General features: G+C 36.2%; 1 protein-coding gene across 1 annotated transcript; it reads left to right on the forward strand.

Moving 5' to 3' along the window:
• The first annotated feature begins 9,545 nt into the window (after window positions 1–9,545).
• LOC100254764 (UDP-glycosyltransferase 76B1) lies at window positions 9,546–10,490 on the forward strand. The gene has a single exon (XM_010660195.3). The coding sequence runs from the start codon at window positions 9,546–9,548 to the stop codon at window positions 10,488–10,490; it is 945 nt and encodes a 314-aa protein (XP_010658497.3).
• Window positions 10,491–18,782: the final 8,292 nt, after the last annotated feature.

Raw genomic sequence — 18,782 nt, forward strand, 5'->3', positions numbered from 1 at the left:
ATGGGCCGAATCAATTGCAATGATTGGTCGACACCCCTGTGGACCCGCATTTTTCACGTGCGCCCCCACTCGATCGGCGAGACTCGCTTTTTATTTGTGAAAAATTGATTTTTGAAAAAAAGTTGGAGTCGCCACCTATTTTATTTTTATTTTAAAGGGAAAATAAAACAAGAAAGAAAAACCCTAAAATGTGACTCCATAAATTTTGGAAAAAGCATGTCTTTGAAAACCCGAGTCTAAGTTCGGGGATCAGGTTACTTATTGGGAAGGTACCTCTAGGAGGTAGCACCCCTCTAAGCCCTAAAGAGGTCTCTACTGACTAAGTTAAGGGAAGCGTGGCAATTAAATGGTTGATCATGGATACCTAAGTAGGCTAGGTGATTCCAAAAAACATAACATATCAAACAAGATCAAATCACAATTAAGGAGAGTTAAAAATGCGTACCTGGACGGCTTCCCAAGCGCTATCATAAAACATAAGAGATTAGTTTGGAGATACATCATACAACATTTGTTTTATTCAAGCAAATCAGGCATATATCAAGACATTCAAGAATCACGCCAAATATGGATACGGTCATCAATGACATACAAGTCCATAGAGTTCTAAAAAAATAGATGAGAAGAGAGCGTACCTGGATAGCAAGCTAGTATTCCTCTATGAGAAACAAGAGTATCTCAACAATAAATATTAAGTGAATTCAGGTATTTCATCAAGAAGAATAAAAAATCAACATATCAAGCAAATAGTATTAAAGTGAGTGTTATGAATGTCGGGCCCCCACCAAAGCCCTAATTAATTTTGCATGAGTTGGTTCCATAAATTCCATGATTTGGAATTATGAAGTTTATTCATGCTTATTGAAAATCAAGAAAAACACAAAAAAAATAGTTAAAAATCAAATAAAACTTTGAAAGTGCATACCCGAAGGAAAGTGGCAGCAAATAGCATGTTAAAACTGGGATTTTATACCTAGAAAGAGTTTGGGGGTAATTCCCTAAAGTTAGGATTATTTGGATGAAAACGATTTTGAAAACACAATTCAAAACGCGTAAAAGCACGAGGAGAGCAGGAGGGTGCAAGAGGAAAATGGTATTGTGCTCTAGAACGGTCTTCAGAGGAGATCTGCTGGAATTGATTCTGATGGCTTCTGTTGATGTTGACTTGGAATGAACTGCTGTTGAAACTGATGAGGTTGTTGCGGAAATTTGTTGTTGTTTTCTCTTCGAAAAGGTCCGTGTTCAGAAGCCGCAACTGGGCATCCCAAAATCATCTAGATATAGGTCACAACCTTCATTAGGCGCCTTGGCGGTTTATTGGCATGTCTTAAAGCTCCTTATTGACATTTAAAACATAACCAGAAACAACTTTTCCTACTCCACAGTGCTTATGGAATTCTTGAAAATCTGGAACATAACTGTGAGTAATCTTGGAAACAATTAGGCAATCTGTAGGTTCTTCACTTGCTCTCATCGTTAAGTTACCCCAACCTTTCTGATACCTGGACTTGCTACCTCTGATTCACTTGGAGATCATCAACAAGAGGACAATCAAGGTAAAGTGAGCCCACTGATTCTTATTCATGCTGGTCAGATGCTAACTTGCTGATGTGTTCTGTCAAACTAAGCAAGCCCACTGGTGGGTTCTATTGAATTGAGAAACATTATATTTACTCTCAAATTTAAATCTTTTAACCTGAATTTAGAATCAGCAGCGCCATTAGAGTCACTGACAGTGGCAAGCTTCAATTTGTGTTGCTTGTCACTTGCTCTTTTTAATACTCTCCACCTTATTTTCTTCCACCTGTAGTTTGGTTGTCAATCATTTCTTCTCTTCTTCAAACTCTCTAATCTGTGCCTTTGACTTCTCAATCTGAAATTCTGGAGCAGCTTGCTTTTCTCGTAGAGATTCAGTTTCTGCTGCATTGGATTTTCTCTTCAAATCCTCATTTACAATTTTTAGCTGCTCATTTTCTTTCATCAGCTTTGCAATTTCATCAGCTTTTACCTGAGCTTGTCTTGCCAGACTGAATGCAGTAAAATTGGTTCCTAGATATGTTCTCTTCCCTCTTCTATGCTTATTTTAGGAGGACATGGCATTTTAGATTCTTCGATGTGGCACAAAGCAGAGGAGGGAGATATGATGGTTCGAATTTTGACTGATTCAATCCGTTGTGTTTCTGGAACCCTGTTAGAGGAACTAAAGGTTATCATGTCTTGTCCTTCTTTCAGATTCAAGGATGAAATCTTTACTGCCAGCACCAGATGCAACAGCAGCAGCCACAACTACAGGTTCTGTTTGAACTGTTTCAGGTATTGTATCATCTGAGATTAATAGATCTTTTGGAACTAGACAATTTTGATTATTAGATGGAGTATCATCTTCACCATTAGCACCACTAGCATTGTCACGGATCTGCTGATGGGTTAATGCATAACCAGAATTTGCCAAAAGTTGATTTAGGACCCCCATCTGGTGAGGAACTCAAAGATAATCAGCATGGTTGGTAACTTCTCGATGAGGATGCACATAAGGCTGCAAATAAGCTGTGGTTACTGGAATATTCATCCGATATTGCTACTGTTTCAAAGGCTCTTTAAAGCTTATATGAACGCTGCAAATCTTACCAGTATTGATGGCAATCAACCAAGCTAGTGAGTGCAACACTTCGTCTTTCATGATCAAGTCAATCTGATAATAGGTCTCGCATCATGGCTGGTCATTTCACATAAAAGACCAGTTTGGAAATAGTAACAAAGACCGTTAGCGTTATGTTCATTGGGCAAGGGGTCATACTCTGAGCCAAGGTGAATCAAAAGACTGTCATTGGAAAATATCCTTCATAAATTCTTGGACTAAAATGAGTCTTTGCTAGCAAACTCTAATCACATTTATCTCACGAATTTCCTCAAGGACATGAGTATTTTTTTTTATGACATGAGAAATGAGTCCTCTTTTGGCAGGCACAGAATTTGTTTTGAAGAACAGACATGACCAGCTTCAATCCTGAAATCTTGTCATGAAAATCTCCAAAATTGGATGAAGCTGGTGAATAATGGTCATCTTCTTTTCATCTAAACCAGCCATTCTCTATATTCTGGCCATGTAGGAAGCCTTTCGGATTGTAAATCTCGAACAACGTCACGCATAACCTCCAGTTCTGAACTTCCGGGGTACAGTCTCTTCATTAAGCCTTTGTTGTTTCTTTCCCCCACTGATATCACAGTAATTCAACTCAAGCAGCCAGCTTAGCAAGTTACACAAGCACTTCTCGGGAAGTTCATTTAAACAGCATAGATGCTTCCCAAATATTCTGAGAAGTCAGAAAGAGATTTCTCATTAATCGACTCACTGCCCTCCATCAAAGTCACCGTAGATGCAGCAGCATGACTATCAAAGATGTACTTACAGTGAACATCGGCTTCAATTCATTTGCTATCCTTATTAAATTCAGTAAAGTCTTATCACAGCTATATGAGTGCCATGGTTCCATCCTCAGAATCATCAGATTTAAGCTTCAGGTCCGTGCCTGAGCTGCTTCATTAATCTAGTCAGGGGCTTCCCTAGCTTGTCGAGTGAATACTTGGTGGCTCCCCTGCTGCTGTGGATTTCCACGAAGTATGCCATATCCTAGGCAGTAATGGGGATGATGATTCCATATTCGCTTGTGGAGACAACTGCACATATACTGAATCAAATGGTGAAGAAAACTTTATCATGGAAGACATCATTTCCCTCCATTTCAGGCATGACTTAATTAATTCCTCCAAATAAACGCTTAGGCCCATGACTTAGCAAACAGCAGAGTGCCCTGATGATCATAGCAAGAAAAATCCAGCATGCTTTTGGGACCACCAAGCTGGTTCAAATATTGTTGTAAGAGAGTGGCAATTACAGCAGCAACTGATTTGACTTCAGGCGGACATGCTGACCAGTCTTAGTAGGGAAGAAAAAAAAAGTGCGTCCCAGGTTGCTTCTCTGAGAGCTTCACAAAAGCAATATGTGTTTCATCAACGTTCAGATCAGATATTGGAGTTTTATGTAAACTGTTGGAACTGTTGGAGACTTTGGCATCATAAATTGCAGCAAGATTGAAATTTTGAATTACATCTCTAAGTGTTCCAGAGAACTTAGTCACGTCCGCCTCCTATGCCGTTTCTTAATAATTCTCATTCTTTCCAAATGATTCCGAAGGTTGAAATTAGTACCCTTGTTCGTCTCAAGGAAGCAAACCGTTGTACTGACTATTCTTGTACTTAGAACCTCCAAGATCAACTAGATTCAGATTCTGAACCAGCACTTTGCAATTCTGAGTTTCACATCCATCAAGAAAACCCAAGAGTGTTTCAATATCTTCTTTGCCCATTCTGATGGATCATTGTCTAAAGCATCATAGACACTCTTCCTAATTCTAGCACAACCTGTTATGCATTGTGCAAGTTTGAAAGATTGGGCATCAAAGTGGAGTTGGGTAAAAAAAGTCCTAAGCAGTGGAAGTACACAGCATGATGCTGTCAAGTTTCAATAACTTAAATATTGACCAACTTAAGCCAGACCATATTCCTAAAAAAAAATCCATTCTTCCTCTGCTCATGTAAACTTGTAATGCTGTTAGAAATCTTGTCTTCAGAATAGCAACCCTGACAATTGAGTATGGAAAGCAGAATATCCATGTGCTTCCAACTAAGCTTTTTACAACCATCCTCGTAAACTGAGGTGTGCCATTCTAGAGAAAAGCTACAGTCTTTTAGAAATCCCAATACTTCTAAAGCAGCTTGAATTAGCATATTGCAGCAATTGGAAGTTGGATTGACTGAAATAGGGGCTTGAACACATCCATCTGTAAATCTTACAGACCGACCACCCTCAGAGAAAAGGTCTCCAAAAAAAAAAAGGCTTCAGCTTCATGACAAACAGCATTCTCTGTTTCAGATTTGCAACTGCCCCTGTTATACTACTCCTGTGCACTTCAGCATTTATTCTTCAGTTATATCGTCCCCTTAGATAGCATCTATCCCACACCGTGAAGCAAGCAAGGTTCACTATAATACGATCTAATAGCAGCAACAAAAAAGGTGATCCTGGAGATATTTTAAACTCAACTTCATCAATATCTTCAACGTGCACTTCTGTTGGAACACAAGCGACAGTAGCAGTGAGAAGAGGTGTTATACTGATCCCATTAGGATTGCAGCCCAGAATACCACGAACGGAGAGCCCCAAAAATTGAAGCAACTTCTACATCCAACTAAATCACATCCGGAACCCGATTTAACGACTTTCTTACCTTGAAGAGGAAATACCCAATCTGACTCAACAATCTGTTATCATGTGCTAACCCCACAAACAGCCCACATTCTACACGGCCTTTATGAGGTTTCTACCTTTCATGAAATACTCATGCCATCATGGCCTCTATAGCCCAGAATACCAAAGGGGAAAGGGAAGAAATATGGATACAAAATCAAAGAGAAAAAAAAATAATAATCCAAGAAAAACAGAACAAGGAAGATAAAGGTGGGTAAGCAGATAAGCCAAGTCTCTATTTCAGCCATTTATATAAGAAAAAAATCAGAGAAATCAAGAACACAATCATAACAGAGCAAGCTTGAAGGCAAATTTCGATTCAACAACGCAAATAAAGTGGTCCTCAATGTCTACTCCAATCAGCAAGAATAACTTCTCAAAAAAAAACAGCCAAAGAATCCAGAGTGGAATGTAAACGGGAATACCAAAATAAAAGTAAATAAAAAGATCAAAAGAACAAGAAGCGTACCTGGCAGAGGCTTGGCTGCAATCTCCTTTTCTTTCTGCTCTGCTGTGCTTCTCCGCAAAAAAATCCTCCAATGCGTGCTGCTCCAGAAAGAATCTCCCCCCTTAAAAAAAAGCTCTTTTTCTCCTTCCTCTCTCACGTATATATACGCCTTTCCCTAAAACTAAATCTGTTTCCAAAATGGAAAATTCTCCTCTTTCCTTTCTTCTTCTCTTCCTTTTTTTTTAAATCTTCCAATCAAAAGCAATCTTCCCAATTTTGAATTCCCCTCCAAAACCTTCCAAGGAGAGTCCCACCTTCCTTAAACTCCAATGGTAAGTTTCCTTGCAAAAACATGAAATTTTAGAAGTTAAATAATTGCATGAATAGATAAATAAGTAAATAAATTAGAAAATGGTAAAAATAATAAATAAATAAATAAGTTAAGGAAAAATAATATAAAGAGGAAAATAAAAAAATAAAAAAAATAAACAAATTAACAAAAATGGGCCCTACGAGCCATGCAAACACGCAAGTCATACAAGTCACACTAAAAATGTCCAAATGGGCCAAGTGTGCCTAAACGGCCTATGATGAGACTAAGTGGGCCTAGGGTGGTGCCTAATGGGCCAAGTGTATCTAAAAGCTATCTTAAAAAAACAAGAAAAGCCTAAGTCTAAGTTAGGGCTGCCAAGGGTCACAATAAGGAATCAAATAATCCCTCAACCAAAGTCTCCGATGTGACTCAGAAAAAGGTAAGTGGTATGAGTAGCTATGGGCCACCAAGGAACTATTGCGGAGCATTGAAAACGGATTTAAAGACATGATGTCTATCTGAGATAATAATAACTTCCTTGTTTCCCACAACTATCTTCAGTTTTTCCAAGAACCATAACCAATCTTCATAATTTTCCGAGCTCATCACTCCAAAGGCTAAGGGGAACATGGAGTCATTAGCATCGTAAGAGGTGGCTGAAAATAGAGCACCGCCATAAGGCCCACTCATATGGGCCGAATCAATTGCAATGATTGGTCGACACCCCCTTACAAACCCATCGATAGATATTGAATGAGCAACAAAAAGCTTCTCAAAATGGTTATCATTGGAATAACTCAGCTCAACACTCGATCCTGGATTTGTTGCAAGCATTCTTTCACACATCCATGGCAACAATTTGTAATAATTCTTGGTTTGTCCATAAATGCGCTCCTTAGCCTTCTCCTTCATTTGCCATGCTTGTAGGTAAGTTAACTGGATGCCATGTTGCCTTACAAAGTCCTTACAAATTTGGCGTGGTTGGTATTCAGGAGTAGATCGAATGACATCATCAATGACCAACGATGCACTAGTGGATCTCACTAAAGGCTGAGACAAGACAACATCTTCCAAGCAATGGTTATGCACATTTCGGAATGTGTGTACTTGAACAATGTTTGAATCCCCTATTGCACGCGCAGTGATTTTCCAAGGACAATCTTCAATTGTGCATACTACGGTCATGTGTTTTGGACTATTCTTTTTGTAAGAATATCGAAATTTTCCAGCCAAATACATCAAATAGATTGCATCTCAAAACTCCGACGCATTTGGGAAGGTATGTCCACTACCTACAATTGAATGTTCGAATCGACTTGGTTGAAGTTGAACGGTATTTGTCATAGCACATCTTTGGGAAAACCCAACTGACTGAATTGTGGGCGACTCATTAGAGATGTGTAATGGGGGCTCGCCAATAGAGGAAACATGAGCTGAGTTTGAAGCAACAATGGGGGTTGGGCCACTGCAAAAAACATAAGGAAAGAATTTGATCATCCATCAATCTAAGTGTGAAAAGCGATTATACAAAAGGGAACATTATTGTGGAAGGACATTAGGTACCTAGTAGGGCAAATGAGGTCATCACCACATTCAGTACACTGGGAGATGTAGACATGACAAAACATGTCGTTGAATTTGAACATATTGACTATGTCGCCATCATTATGCAGTGGCAATAGACATGATGGGTCAAACTTGACTGTGAATTCCAATTTAATGGAATTGGAATCCAAGTTCAGTACACCACATACTTTTGAAACGAATTCAGATTGTGAGATATTCTTGCTAACAACACTGCAATTGGTCCGACCTCCCTTATATTCGACAGACCCAACAGCAGTCTTAACAAGCTCACCACCTTCATGAATGTAACAAAACATCTCCTCTTCCATTTCCTTATTGACATAAAGATTTGTTAAAAACAATACAACAATGAAAGATTGAGGAATTATGCATGTTGATTCCATATACTTTAAGGTTCAAACATGCTAATTGGCTGATGCACACAATTAAGGTTCAAACATGCTAATTGGCCGATGCACACAAGTAGTATACAAGTCTAACTACGGTAGTACCTAAGGATATCTAACCTAGTACTTAAAGATTACTAAGGTTAGACCTAAGGTTAATTAAGATAGTACCTATGGTACAGTCTCAAGTAAAGGTACGGGGAACCAAATGAGCAGAGTAGTCAACATTCATCTTTTACATGCTTACTGCTATCATTTTATCATGTCTCAAATCAAATTCATAAAACAATAACAATAACAACATACATTCAATTCTATCATGCAAAGACAAAGGACAAAATAATAACAACATACACACAATGAAATCGGTATTCAAATTTAGTAAAGCAATAACAATGACAAACGACCAAGCAAATAATCTGTTTAGGGTTTAGTAGTAACTCTCATATATACCATTAAAATTGAAAGAAAATTTCCATCGACTAGTAGTAATACAAATGAACCAATTTCCCTAAAAATCTAATGACAACAGAATTCTTGGAAAGCAAAAAAAATATTTAAAAATAAATAATAATAATAATAATAATAATAATAATAATAATAATAATAATTTATTTTTTCTAAATACGAACATATCTTTAACCAAAAATAATTTATCCTATATTTCATTCTACAGAAAATGAAGTAAATATAAGAAACCCTAAAATAAAACACTTCAAACCCTAAGATATCCACACCATCCAAACAAACCCGTAAATGAAAACTCACCTGTGATTGATTACTCGGAAAACACGCACAAGAGGGAAAATTCCAGTTTCGTTTTGAGAAACCTGAACGGAATTCCAACTTCGATGATGCGAAAACAAGATATGTCTCCCGTTTGGTTTACTTCAACGTATTGGGAAGATGGGTATCAGTTTCAGCTACTCCAGACATTTAGAGACAAACACGTTCGACTAATCGGGATGTTAAGAGAAAAACAGAGAAGTTTGAGATTCGGGGAAGATGTGTATCAGTTGGGTTTGTTGGACGTGAAGGTTTTGGCTGATTCAGATTTGAAATAACCTTCTGAAATGGCAAGTTTTTGAGATTCTGGCTTAGGGAAAATCTTAGATTTGGTTGTTGTCAAACTAAAAAGCAGATTTAGGGCTACTGAGAGCAAAGTTAGATGTCGTTTGACTTAAGGTTTTTTTTTACTAAAATGAGAGAAAGAGAGAAAGGGACACCAAAAGTCGGGTCGGGTGGTTTTTTTAAGAAATTATCAATTTTCACAATTTTTTTTTAAGTATGACATGGAGGCTATTTGGCTGCTGATGCATAAGACATTGAGGGCATTTTTGGAAGATAAAATTGACTCAGCACAGAGTGCACAAATCTCATATTATTTTGCCCATTAATGACTGCTTTCCATATTTGAAAAACTTGAGGTTTGAATATCATATTTTTTTTAAATAAGGGCCCTAAAACACAACTTTCCCATAAATATATGTATTCTGATCCTCTATGTTTGCTCCATGGGGAATTCATATGCATTTTCCTTTTCTCTTCTCAGATTCTCAACTAGAGTCATCAGTGTCGGAGCTTCTTCCACTCAAAGTCAAGGACCTTCCAGTGATCAACACTCGGAACCCAGAAGATTTTTATCAATTATTTGTTAGCGCGATCAAAGAAACCAAGGCTTCCCCCGGGCTAATCTGGAACTCCTTCGAAGATCTTGAAGAATCTGCACTTGTCAGACTTCACCAAGATTATCTTATCTCATTGTTCCCAGTAGGCCCATTTCAGAAATACTTCCCAACCTCTTCAAGTAGTTTACTAGCACATGACCACAGTTCCATTACCTGGCTAGACACACAAACACCTAAATCTGTGATCTATGTGAGCTTTGGGAGTATTGCGACAATGGATGAGAATGAATTTCTGGAGATGGCTTGGGGGCTAGCCAACAGCAATCAGCCCTTCTTGTGGGTGGTTCGACCAGGGTTAATCCGTAGTTATGAATGGCTTGAATCACTGCCAAACGGGTTCCTTGAGATGATAGGTGGAAGGGGACATATTGTGAAATGGGCTCCTCAACAAGAAGTTCTTGCTCATCCCGCCACGGGAGGGTTTTGGACTCATAATGGATGGAATTCCACGTTGGAGAGTATTTGTGAAGGGGTTCCAATGATTTGTCTGCCTTATTCTGGGGACCAAAGGGTGAACGCGAGGTATGTGAGCCAAGTTTGGGGAGTTGGGTTGCAATTAGAGAGTGGGTTGGAGAGAGGGGAGATAGAGAGAACAATCAGAAGACTTATGGTGGAGGAAGAAGGGCAGGAAATTAGACGTAGAAGCATTGAGTTGAAGGAGAAGGCAGACTTGTGTCTAAAGCAAGGTGGTTCTTCACACCAATCCCTCGAGAGCTTGATTAGTTACCTCTCATCTTTCAAGGGACTCCTTCATAATTAAGTTCTAGATGGTCTTCTGTTATTGTTAGGAATTCTCCTGAGCGAGGTTTCCAAATAGGCTGGTTCTGTTTCTCACAAAAGATCCGTTGTCTTAATTACTTCTTTAAGATTGTGCTTAAATATTATTTCATACTATTACCACATTGATGATCACTATACTCCTACGTAAAAAAAAAAATTAGAGGTGATTTCTAGCAATTGTCCAATTAATTACCCTCAGTTTCTAGTACCACTATTTTATAATAACTGGATACAAATATGTCAGATTGATGACTGCTTCTTTAGTTATCCTTAAATGCATAAGAGCTTGTTTGATAGTGATTTTATGAAATTTTTTTAATATTTTTAATATTTGAAATTTTTTATTATTTAAGTATTAAAAATGCTAGAAACGCTTTATAAAATCACTCCCAAACGGGCTCTAAGTCAAAATTGTTGTTGCGGTTGTTGGTTCCATTTTTCCTTTTTTAAATTATATTGTCAAGTGAAGGAAGCACACTAAAATACTTGGAAAACCATGTTTGGCCTCCTTCATTCATTGGATTGTGTCTGTTCATTCACATGGGTTTAGATCCAAGTTGTACAAAAATTGGTTCAGTTGGATTTGCAGTTTTCCACCTAACTTTCAAGATATTGAGTGAGAGATAACACCAAAACTGAGCAGACAATGCTCAGCTAAGCACCATGGAGTGATTATTTGAACTAATATGTACTTACCACTTTCCTATGAATCTTGTCTTTCACAATTTAACTTTAGATGAACCCTAGGCAGCTGAAAGGAACTTCTAATTCGATTACTGGTGAAGCAATAAAGTTGGAAGAAACATACAAATAATTATAATCCATAAATACTCATATTTAACAAAATAAAGACTCTTAATAATAAAACATGGAAACCTTCTCGTACTCTAATATTTGAATATAGAAACTAAATTAATCATTCAAATAAAAATGTTCTCTTTGATTTTTAAAAACTAAATCTAGTTCTAATTTTAGAAACTTCCTAAATCAAGTTTAACTTTCTATCTTGCCCTGTAAACTTGATTTGTAACTCCAAGCACCAAGCACCATTCTTAACCATTTATAATCTTCAAATTTGAAACATTTTGTAAAAATATCCACAATTTGATTATGAGAATTTGCAAATTTTAATTACACTTTCTTTTTCATGATGGACTCCTTGACAAAATGAAATTTTGTATCAATGTGATTGCTTTGATCATGAAAAATCAATGACTTCTTACCCTCTTGTTACTTGTAACTCTTTGGTATCAAATTTGCTTTGCATCTCCCTATTTTTCCTTTTACGTTCTTCTTTGTTTCCAATACTTATTTTAATTTTTTTTTTCCTTTTAGAAGGGATTTTAGTTTCCATGTGTCATTCTTTCTCGTTGCTTTTTATTTCCATAACATTTTGTCATGTCTTATCTTAAATTACTACTTTATAATCTATTGGTTCATAATTTGTAGAAAGATAAAAGAGAATTAGATTATTTTGAATATTATATGTTACCTTATTAATATTTTCTTACTATTTAACATACTTTGAGCGATGTCAAGAGTAGTTTCATTTTTTTTTCTCTCTATTATACTATTTATTGTGGAGGATATGAAATCGTTAAAGTCGACAAATTTTATAAGCTTTACAATATTTTTCAAATTGGACCTTATATGTCTACATGAATGAATTTAATTTAGAGGCTTTTTTACTCTTGTAATTATTTCCTTTGGAAAATTTTTTTGAGCATGTTTTTCAAGTAAGGGTCCTTTACATAATTGATCTATAAAAAGTAATTCTTTCACCAGTTTCTTCTTTATTAGCAACTTCAATATTCTAAAACTAAGATGTCTAAATCTTAAGTGTCAAATCCAAGAGGAATAATGGACATAAGATTTTAAACATTTTACAACAACAATTTCAATGTACAACAAAAAACATTCAATTTCTTGTTATGAGCATATTAACAATTAAATTGGCATATTATTGACCTCGTATTGAGAGACTTTGAATTTCATATGAATATCATAACACTTTTCTACGAGTTGACCCAAACTTAATATATTATTTTTCATGTTGAACACATAATAGATGTTCAAAATAAATTAATGTCTTTCATTTTTCAAACAAATTCAGATTTTACCTTTGCCTTTTCATCAAAACTCATCCAAATATGACAACCATTTTTGGATTCCTCAAGTGCTCCAAAAAGATACTTTTAAAATCTACACATGATTGTTTATTTCAATGTCAAGATACCAAGTGTTTTTTTCCTTACTTTAATTTCTCACTTATATACCAACAATAAAGTAGGTTGTTCTTGATTTTGCTTTTCATAATATATATATAGACACATACATACATGATTATAACATTCAATTTGAGATTTATTTATCATACACGATTATAACTTATATATTGTGTCATCTTCCACATCCTCATGAATAATATGAGTCTTAACTTGTTCCTTCATTGTTTGATGAATTCAAATCACTTCTTCTTCTATAATCTTGACCATAACCATGTATACGACTATGCCCATGATTATTTTGACTTCTTTCATTATCAAAATTTTCTTCATTCTCCTTTAATATAAGTTTAATTTGTTTATAGAATTTGCTCTAATTTTTGTTAGTTCTCATTTTTAATCTTTTCATGAACTTGCAATGACAACATAAGTTACTCAATGGCCATGAAATCTAAATCTTTAGATTCTTCAATGGCCACAACAACATAATCGAATTTTGAATATGTATATGAATATTGAAGTTTTTTTTTCAATAACATGAATGTCATTTAAACTTTCATTGTGCCTTTTTAATAGAAGATTGTTTCATTCTTTTACATTCAAACTTTGAAATTTCATTTTTATATGCTTTGTAATATCTCACAAGCTTCTTTTAGGGTGGTTGTGTTTGAAATCTTCTCAAAAGTACTTATTGGAGCCAAAATATGTGCTCTAATGGCACATATTCGATATGATTTGTGCACCAAAGGACATTCAAATCACCCAACTTGACCTAAATCAATGCTAAGGCCCTAGCCATGAGTTTAATCTATACTTTGGAGATTTATCTCAGGTTCAAGGGAAGAAAATTGTGCAAATTGAATGACTTTAGATTTTGAAAGATCAAGAAAGGGCTAAATGAGGAAATAAGTGAGTCAAGATTCATTGAATGTAAGGAAAGGCAAAACAAGGATATCATGAGGTTGGAGGATGATAAATGACCATTATGGAGTAATAAAGAAGGCAAGAAAGCATGGAAAATGAGGCATGAAGCAAGATTTAGCTGCATGGAAATTTAGAACTCAAAAATCTGATGGCATTATATACTCTGATTTTGAGGACAAATTTGGAGCACTTTATGGAGTCCATTATATACATACTATATATATTGTTTCGAAGCTCGGGAAGTCAGGAGTCCAACGCTTCAAACGGTTTGGAAATCGGAGCTGAAATGAAGAAGTTATGGCCATTTGAAGACAACTGCACCAAGCTGGAGGGTCATTTCGAAATGATTTCGAAATTCAACTTATGAATTCGAAATCCACTTCGAAATGACACCAATTTCGAATTCACCCACTGCCACTTTGATGTTCCGCTTCCTCTACCTCGGGAATTGCATCTAAAGCACTCCATCCGCCTTAGGTGGACCCCACACGACTAGAAATCACCATTTTATTATTTTTTAATCATTTTTAGGAAATTATTTTGTAATAAGTGGCCAATGAGAGTGTGTCACATGTTAAGTAATTGAGGATATTATATAAACTCTCTCAATTCTAGGTTTTAGGAATCTTGGATTTTTTTTTCTGGAGAGTTTGATATTGAAGGTGGAAGAAGACGAGAATTTTGGTTTGTTTTCTTTTTCTTCTATATTGAATATATTGTTTTTAGTTTCTTTTGATTCAAATTATGGATTTTTACCCTATTATGGATTGTGAATGTGACATCACCCCCATGAGAGGCTAAGAGCCAACTTGGGGCTTGAAGCATGAAAACCTAAGGGTTAGGAAACCTATAGGGACAATGGGTAAATTATTATAACAATGAGATTAATTATTGGTTGAGTGACAATTTATCAATTTTTTTATACTATCCTTGTGAGTTCGTTTAGGGAATGATACGGTAGGTTATTTCTTGATACTAGTGATTCTTGGTAATTCTTGATCATTAGTTATCCTCATCTTACCTACCGTTATTTGCCCCTAAACAAAGCTATAAGGAGTAGAAATGGTTAAAAATCCAAATCTTAAATTGATAATCAATCTCATTCATTTGATGGTTTTAGGAATCTGTTTTAAAAAGGAAAAATTAGGTTTCAGATGCAATTTTGAGTTATAGAACTCAACTTGATCGCGAGTGGCCAAGGATCCCAAAACCCTAAGATCATATTACTTAAAATACCCTTGTTTTCTCTAATTTCTATACCCTAGGTTGGATTGTGGAAAACCCCAAACTTGAATCAATTGAATTTAAAATCAATATTCATTTTTTTTCTTATTAATTTAACTTCTTTTACTTAGTTTCACATTATTCACATATTGTTTTTCACTTAAGGATTTAAACAAAAACAATTCATTTATTCTAGTATTGATAATTTTCATAAGTCAGTCCTTGAGAACGATACCCGGAATACTACAAAAGTCGTAGTGACTCTTTCTCTAGTTTTTCTTGACCAGAGTTACTACGTAAAAAAGCTAAGTATTTTGGTACAATAGAGAAATTTCGGTCAAGTACATTCATCCGTTATTTAATAGATGGTGGGAAAAGGTTTCTTGTCTTTCCTTATGTCTTTTAAAAAAACTTTTTGATTTAGGAATAAAGTTGTTTTGACTCTTATAACCTTTTTGTTACATGTGTAAAATTCCCACACAAGTTTTCGCGTCTATGTAGCGATTTAAAGCTCTCGAAGCTAGCAACTTTTCCCTACAATATGACAACAACATACAAGACCCACACGAGGTTTACAAGGCACCAACCTCAACTTGTATTTTATTAACTTACTAAATAAGAATACAAGACTTTAGCCAGACTCCCACAATAACTTCAGTGAGTTGAGGTTTCTCTCATGATCTTCCTTTTTAGATCTCTGTTACGAGGCTCTTTGTAGTCTTTACTTAAAGAGTGGCTTTACCCACTCTTTGTTAGACTAAGATTACACATCTTAGTTCTACTGGGACTCTTACTGATAAGTTGTGGCACTAACCACTCCTACAAGGGCTCAAAGTCCTAGTTTTACTTAGACTACAATTATAATAGGCATTAAGACTCCTACTCATGCTTAATTTGTAATCCCACTTTGAGTCCAACTCTTTGTGCTACTACCACATACATCTATATATATGGTTCAAGTATACGCCAGAACCTTTTTTGGTATACACATCTAGATTGCGTTCGTATCGAGGCAACATGCTCTTGCATCCGTCTTGTTGTTGCTACGACTCCATATCTTGTCTAAGCTCTATTCTTAGTGCAACAACATGTCATGATATTGTGCTCGTGACTCTCCATGCACAAGGTATTACGCCCTTATGTATTGCATCTGAGTTGGCACTGCTACTTCGTATTGATATGCCTATCTATGTCTTTCTTAGTGTTGCACTTGCCATGACATTTCATCCATGGCTCACCAAGTCATCTTCCTTTACAAGGCGTTGTGTCCTTGTACCACTTTGTTGTTGTCATAGGTTACTCATGAAGCTAGGGTACTGCCCTATGAGACTTTAGTGTTGCATGGTCCATATCAAGGGGCTAACAAACCACCTTCACCTGATGTAGTTGACGTTCTCATCGACATGGACTATAGTTAGGCCTATACTGCCTTTTTAAACTGCCATAATGTCATATCTCATTCCCAACTTGCTGATGATTTAGGATTGACTTTCCATTGAACTAGATAATCAACATTTCAATTTTTCTTGCTCATTCCCATAATTCGATGATTCAATATTTTCTCTACCTCATGATGAAACTATTTTTTGATCATAGGTGGAGCTCATCTCACCTATATTTTTCTTGGGTCTAGGTCCTCATGATAAGGTTTTAAAAAGCTTACATGGATTATGAGGTGTATCTTTAACCTGTCAGGTAGCTTTAATTTGTAAGCTACATATCCTACCTTTTGCATCACCTCAAAAAGTTTGTCATATTTGGGAACTAATCCCTTTGCACAATCTTGCTACTAACATTTTTCCATATCTAAGGGGTTAATATGAAATTCCAAGGGTCTTTGGCCTTTGCGTTTGCATACTTTTTCATCATTCTTGCGACTTTCTCTAAGCTTTCACAAGCTTCAGTGAGCATCTCTTACCTAGACCTTACAAATTTGTATTTTGTAGGACAACTACCACAAGACTTTGGTTTAGCCACATCCAAGGGCATAATTGGCTATTGCTCTGTGGCCAACTCGAAATGACTCAATCATGTTGTCGAACTCTTCTACAAGTTATAGGATAACTGAGTTATCTTCATTATATCAACCCAGTTCTTTTATGTTGTAGAAAGATAGTGTTTGGGGTACTCCTCAAGTAAAATGTTGATATGCTTTGTTTGCTGTCTGTCTGCGGATAATTTGTTGTTGAAAACTTCAACTCTAAATCGAGGAGTTTGAATATTTTGGTCTAAAACTAGCTAGTGAATCAGACATCACGATCACTTACTATGTCTTTAAGCAACCTGAAGTACTTGACCACATGGTTGAAAAATAGCCTAGTTGTCTCTTTTGCGAGACATGCATGTGGTGTAGGCATGAGGACAACATATTTAGAGAATCTATCGATTTATTATCATAAAAATATATTTGAATTCCCCCACATTTGGAAAGCCACCAATGAAGTCTATTGATATGCTCTCCTAAGGTCTCTCTAGGATAGGGAAATGTTGCAACATTAACCCCACTACTTTCTTCTTCTATGTTTTGCCTAAGCGACATGCTAAATAAGAACGGGCATATGCTTGGACATCCTCTCACATTTCCGACAAGTAATATGACTTGGACAATAGTGTTGGTGTCCTTTCTTTAATAAGGTGACCTGTCCACTTGGCCTCATGGGTCTTTCTTAACAGCTTCTTGCCTAAGCACTTCATAGTACATATAGTTTGCCTCATTTAGCCACTAGGAGGTCATCTTCTAGTTAATATTTTCTTGTTGCCCCATCTCTGACTTGTTATTTCATTTTCTCATAAGTAGAATCAAGCTTAGTAGCCTACTTGATGCTTTCATTAAAATCTAACATCACATGTGATAGAGTAGTTACATACTCTGTCACCATCTTCTGGCTCAAGGCGTCTACAACTACATTATGTCTTCTTGGTTGATGCAACCAATCAAACTTGAAGTTGGCCAGGAATTCTTGCCATCTAGCTTGCTTGAGGCTCAACTTTTTCTAAGTCTTGAAGAAGGTATTAGTCGCACTGTTTGTGACTATAGTAAATATACTCCCAAATAGATAATGTTTCCACTGCTGCAAGCAATGGATAATTACTATCATCTCTTTCGCATGAGTGAAGTATCTTTGTTTTGCCTCATTGAACTTCTGACTCTCAAAGGTTATTGGGTGTCTTTCTTACACTAGGACCTTTCCTAAGTAATTGGCTGATACATCTATCCGAACCTTAAAAAACAAATCCAAATTCAGTAGATGTAGCATCGACTCAGTTGAAATAACCAACTTTCAACTTTTCAAAATCTTTATGGCATACCAAGCTCCAATCCTAGAGGATATCTTTCTTTAGAAGGTTAGTTAGGGGAGCTACTATCTTGGAATAACCTTTTATGTTCAATAGTAGTTTGCCAGTTCTAAGAAGGATTTTAATTTTGTCATCTTACTTAGAGCATGCCAATCTCTGATGACTTGGACCTTTGCTTTATCCATCTTAATCAAACCTTCACTTATCTTGTACCTTAGGAAGGTAATATGTTTTTGTGCAAACTCGCATTTCTCCTTTTTCACATAGAGTTTGTGTTCTCTTAATCTTTAGAATAGTAGTTTCAGGTGATGCATTTGGTTTTTTTATTCTCTCTAAGTGCAAGTTCCCACATAAGTTTTCGCGTCTATGTGATGCTTAGAAGCTCTCTAAGCTAGTTTACACCTTTCCCTATGAGATGGTAACAACACACAAGGCACACATGAGGTTTATAGGGCACCAATCTTAACTTGTATTTTATTAGCTTACTAAATAAGAATACAAGACTTTAGCAGCTTCCCTCATGATCTCCATCTCTAGATCTTTATTAGGAGGCTCTTTGTCCTCATTTTTTATAGAGTGGCGCCACACACTCCTTGTTAAAC

Source organism: Vitis vinifera, chromosome 13, assembly GCF_030704535.1.
Source record: "Vitis vinifera cultivar Pinot Noir 40024 chromosome 13, ASM3070453v1".
Taxonomy (NCBI): Eukaryota; Viridiplantae; Streptophyta; class Magnoliopsida; order Vitales; family Vitaceae; genus Vitis; species Vitis vinifera.

What these genes read in the sequence shown, in the direction of transcription:
- LOC100254764 (XM_010660195.3), top strand. Translation starts at nt 9,546, where the DNA reads ATGTTTGCTCCATGGGGAATTCATATGCATTTTCCTTTTCTCTTCTCA.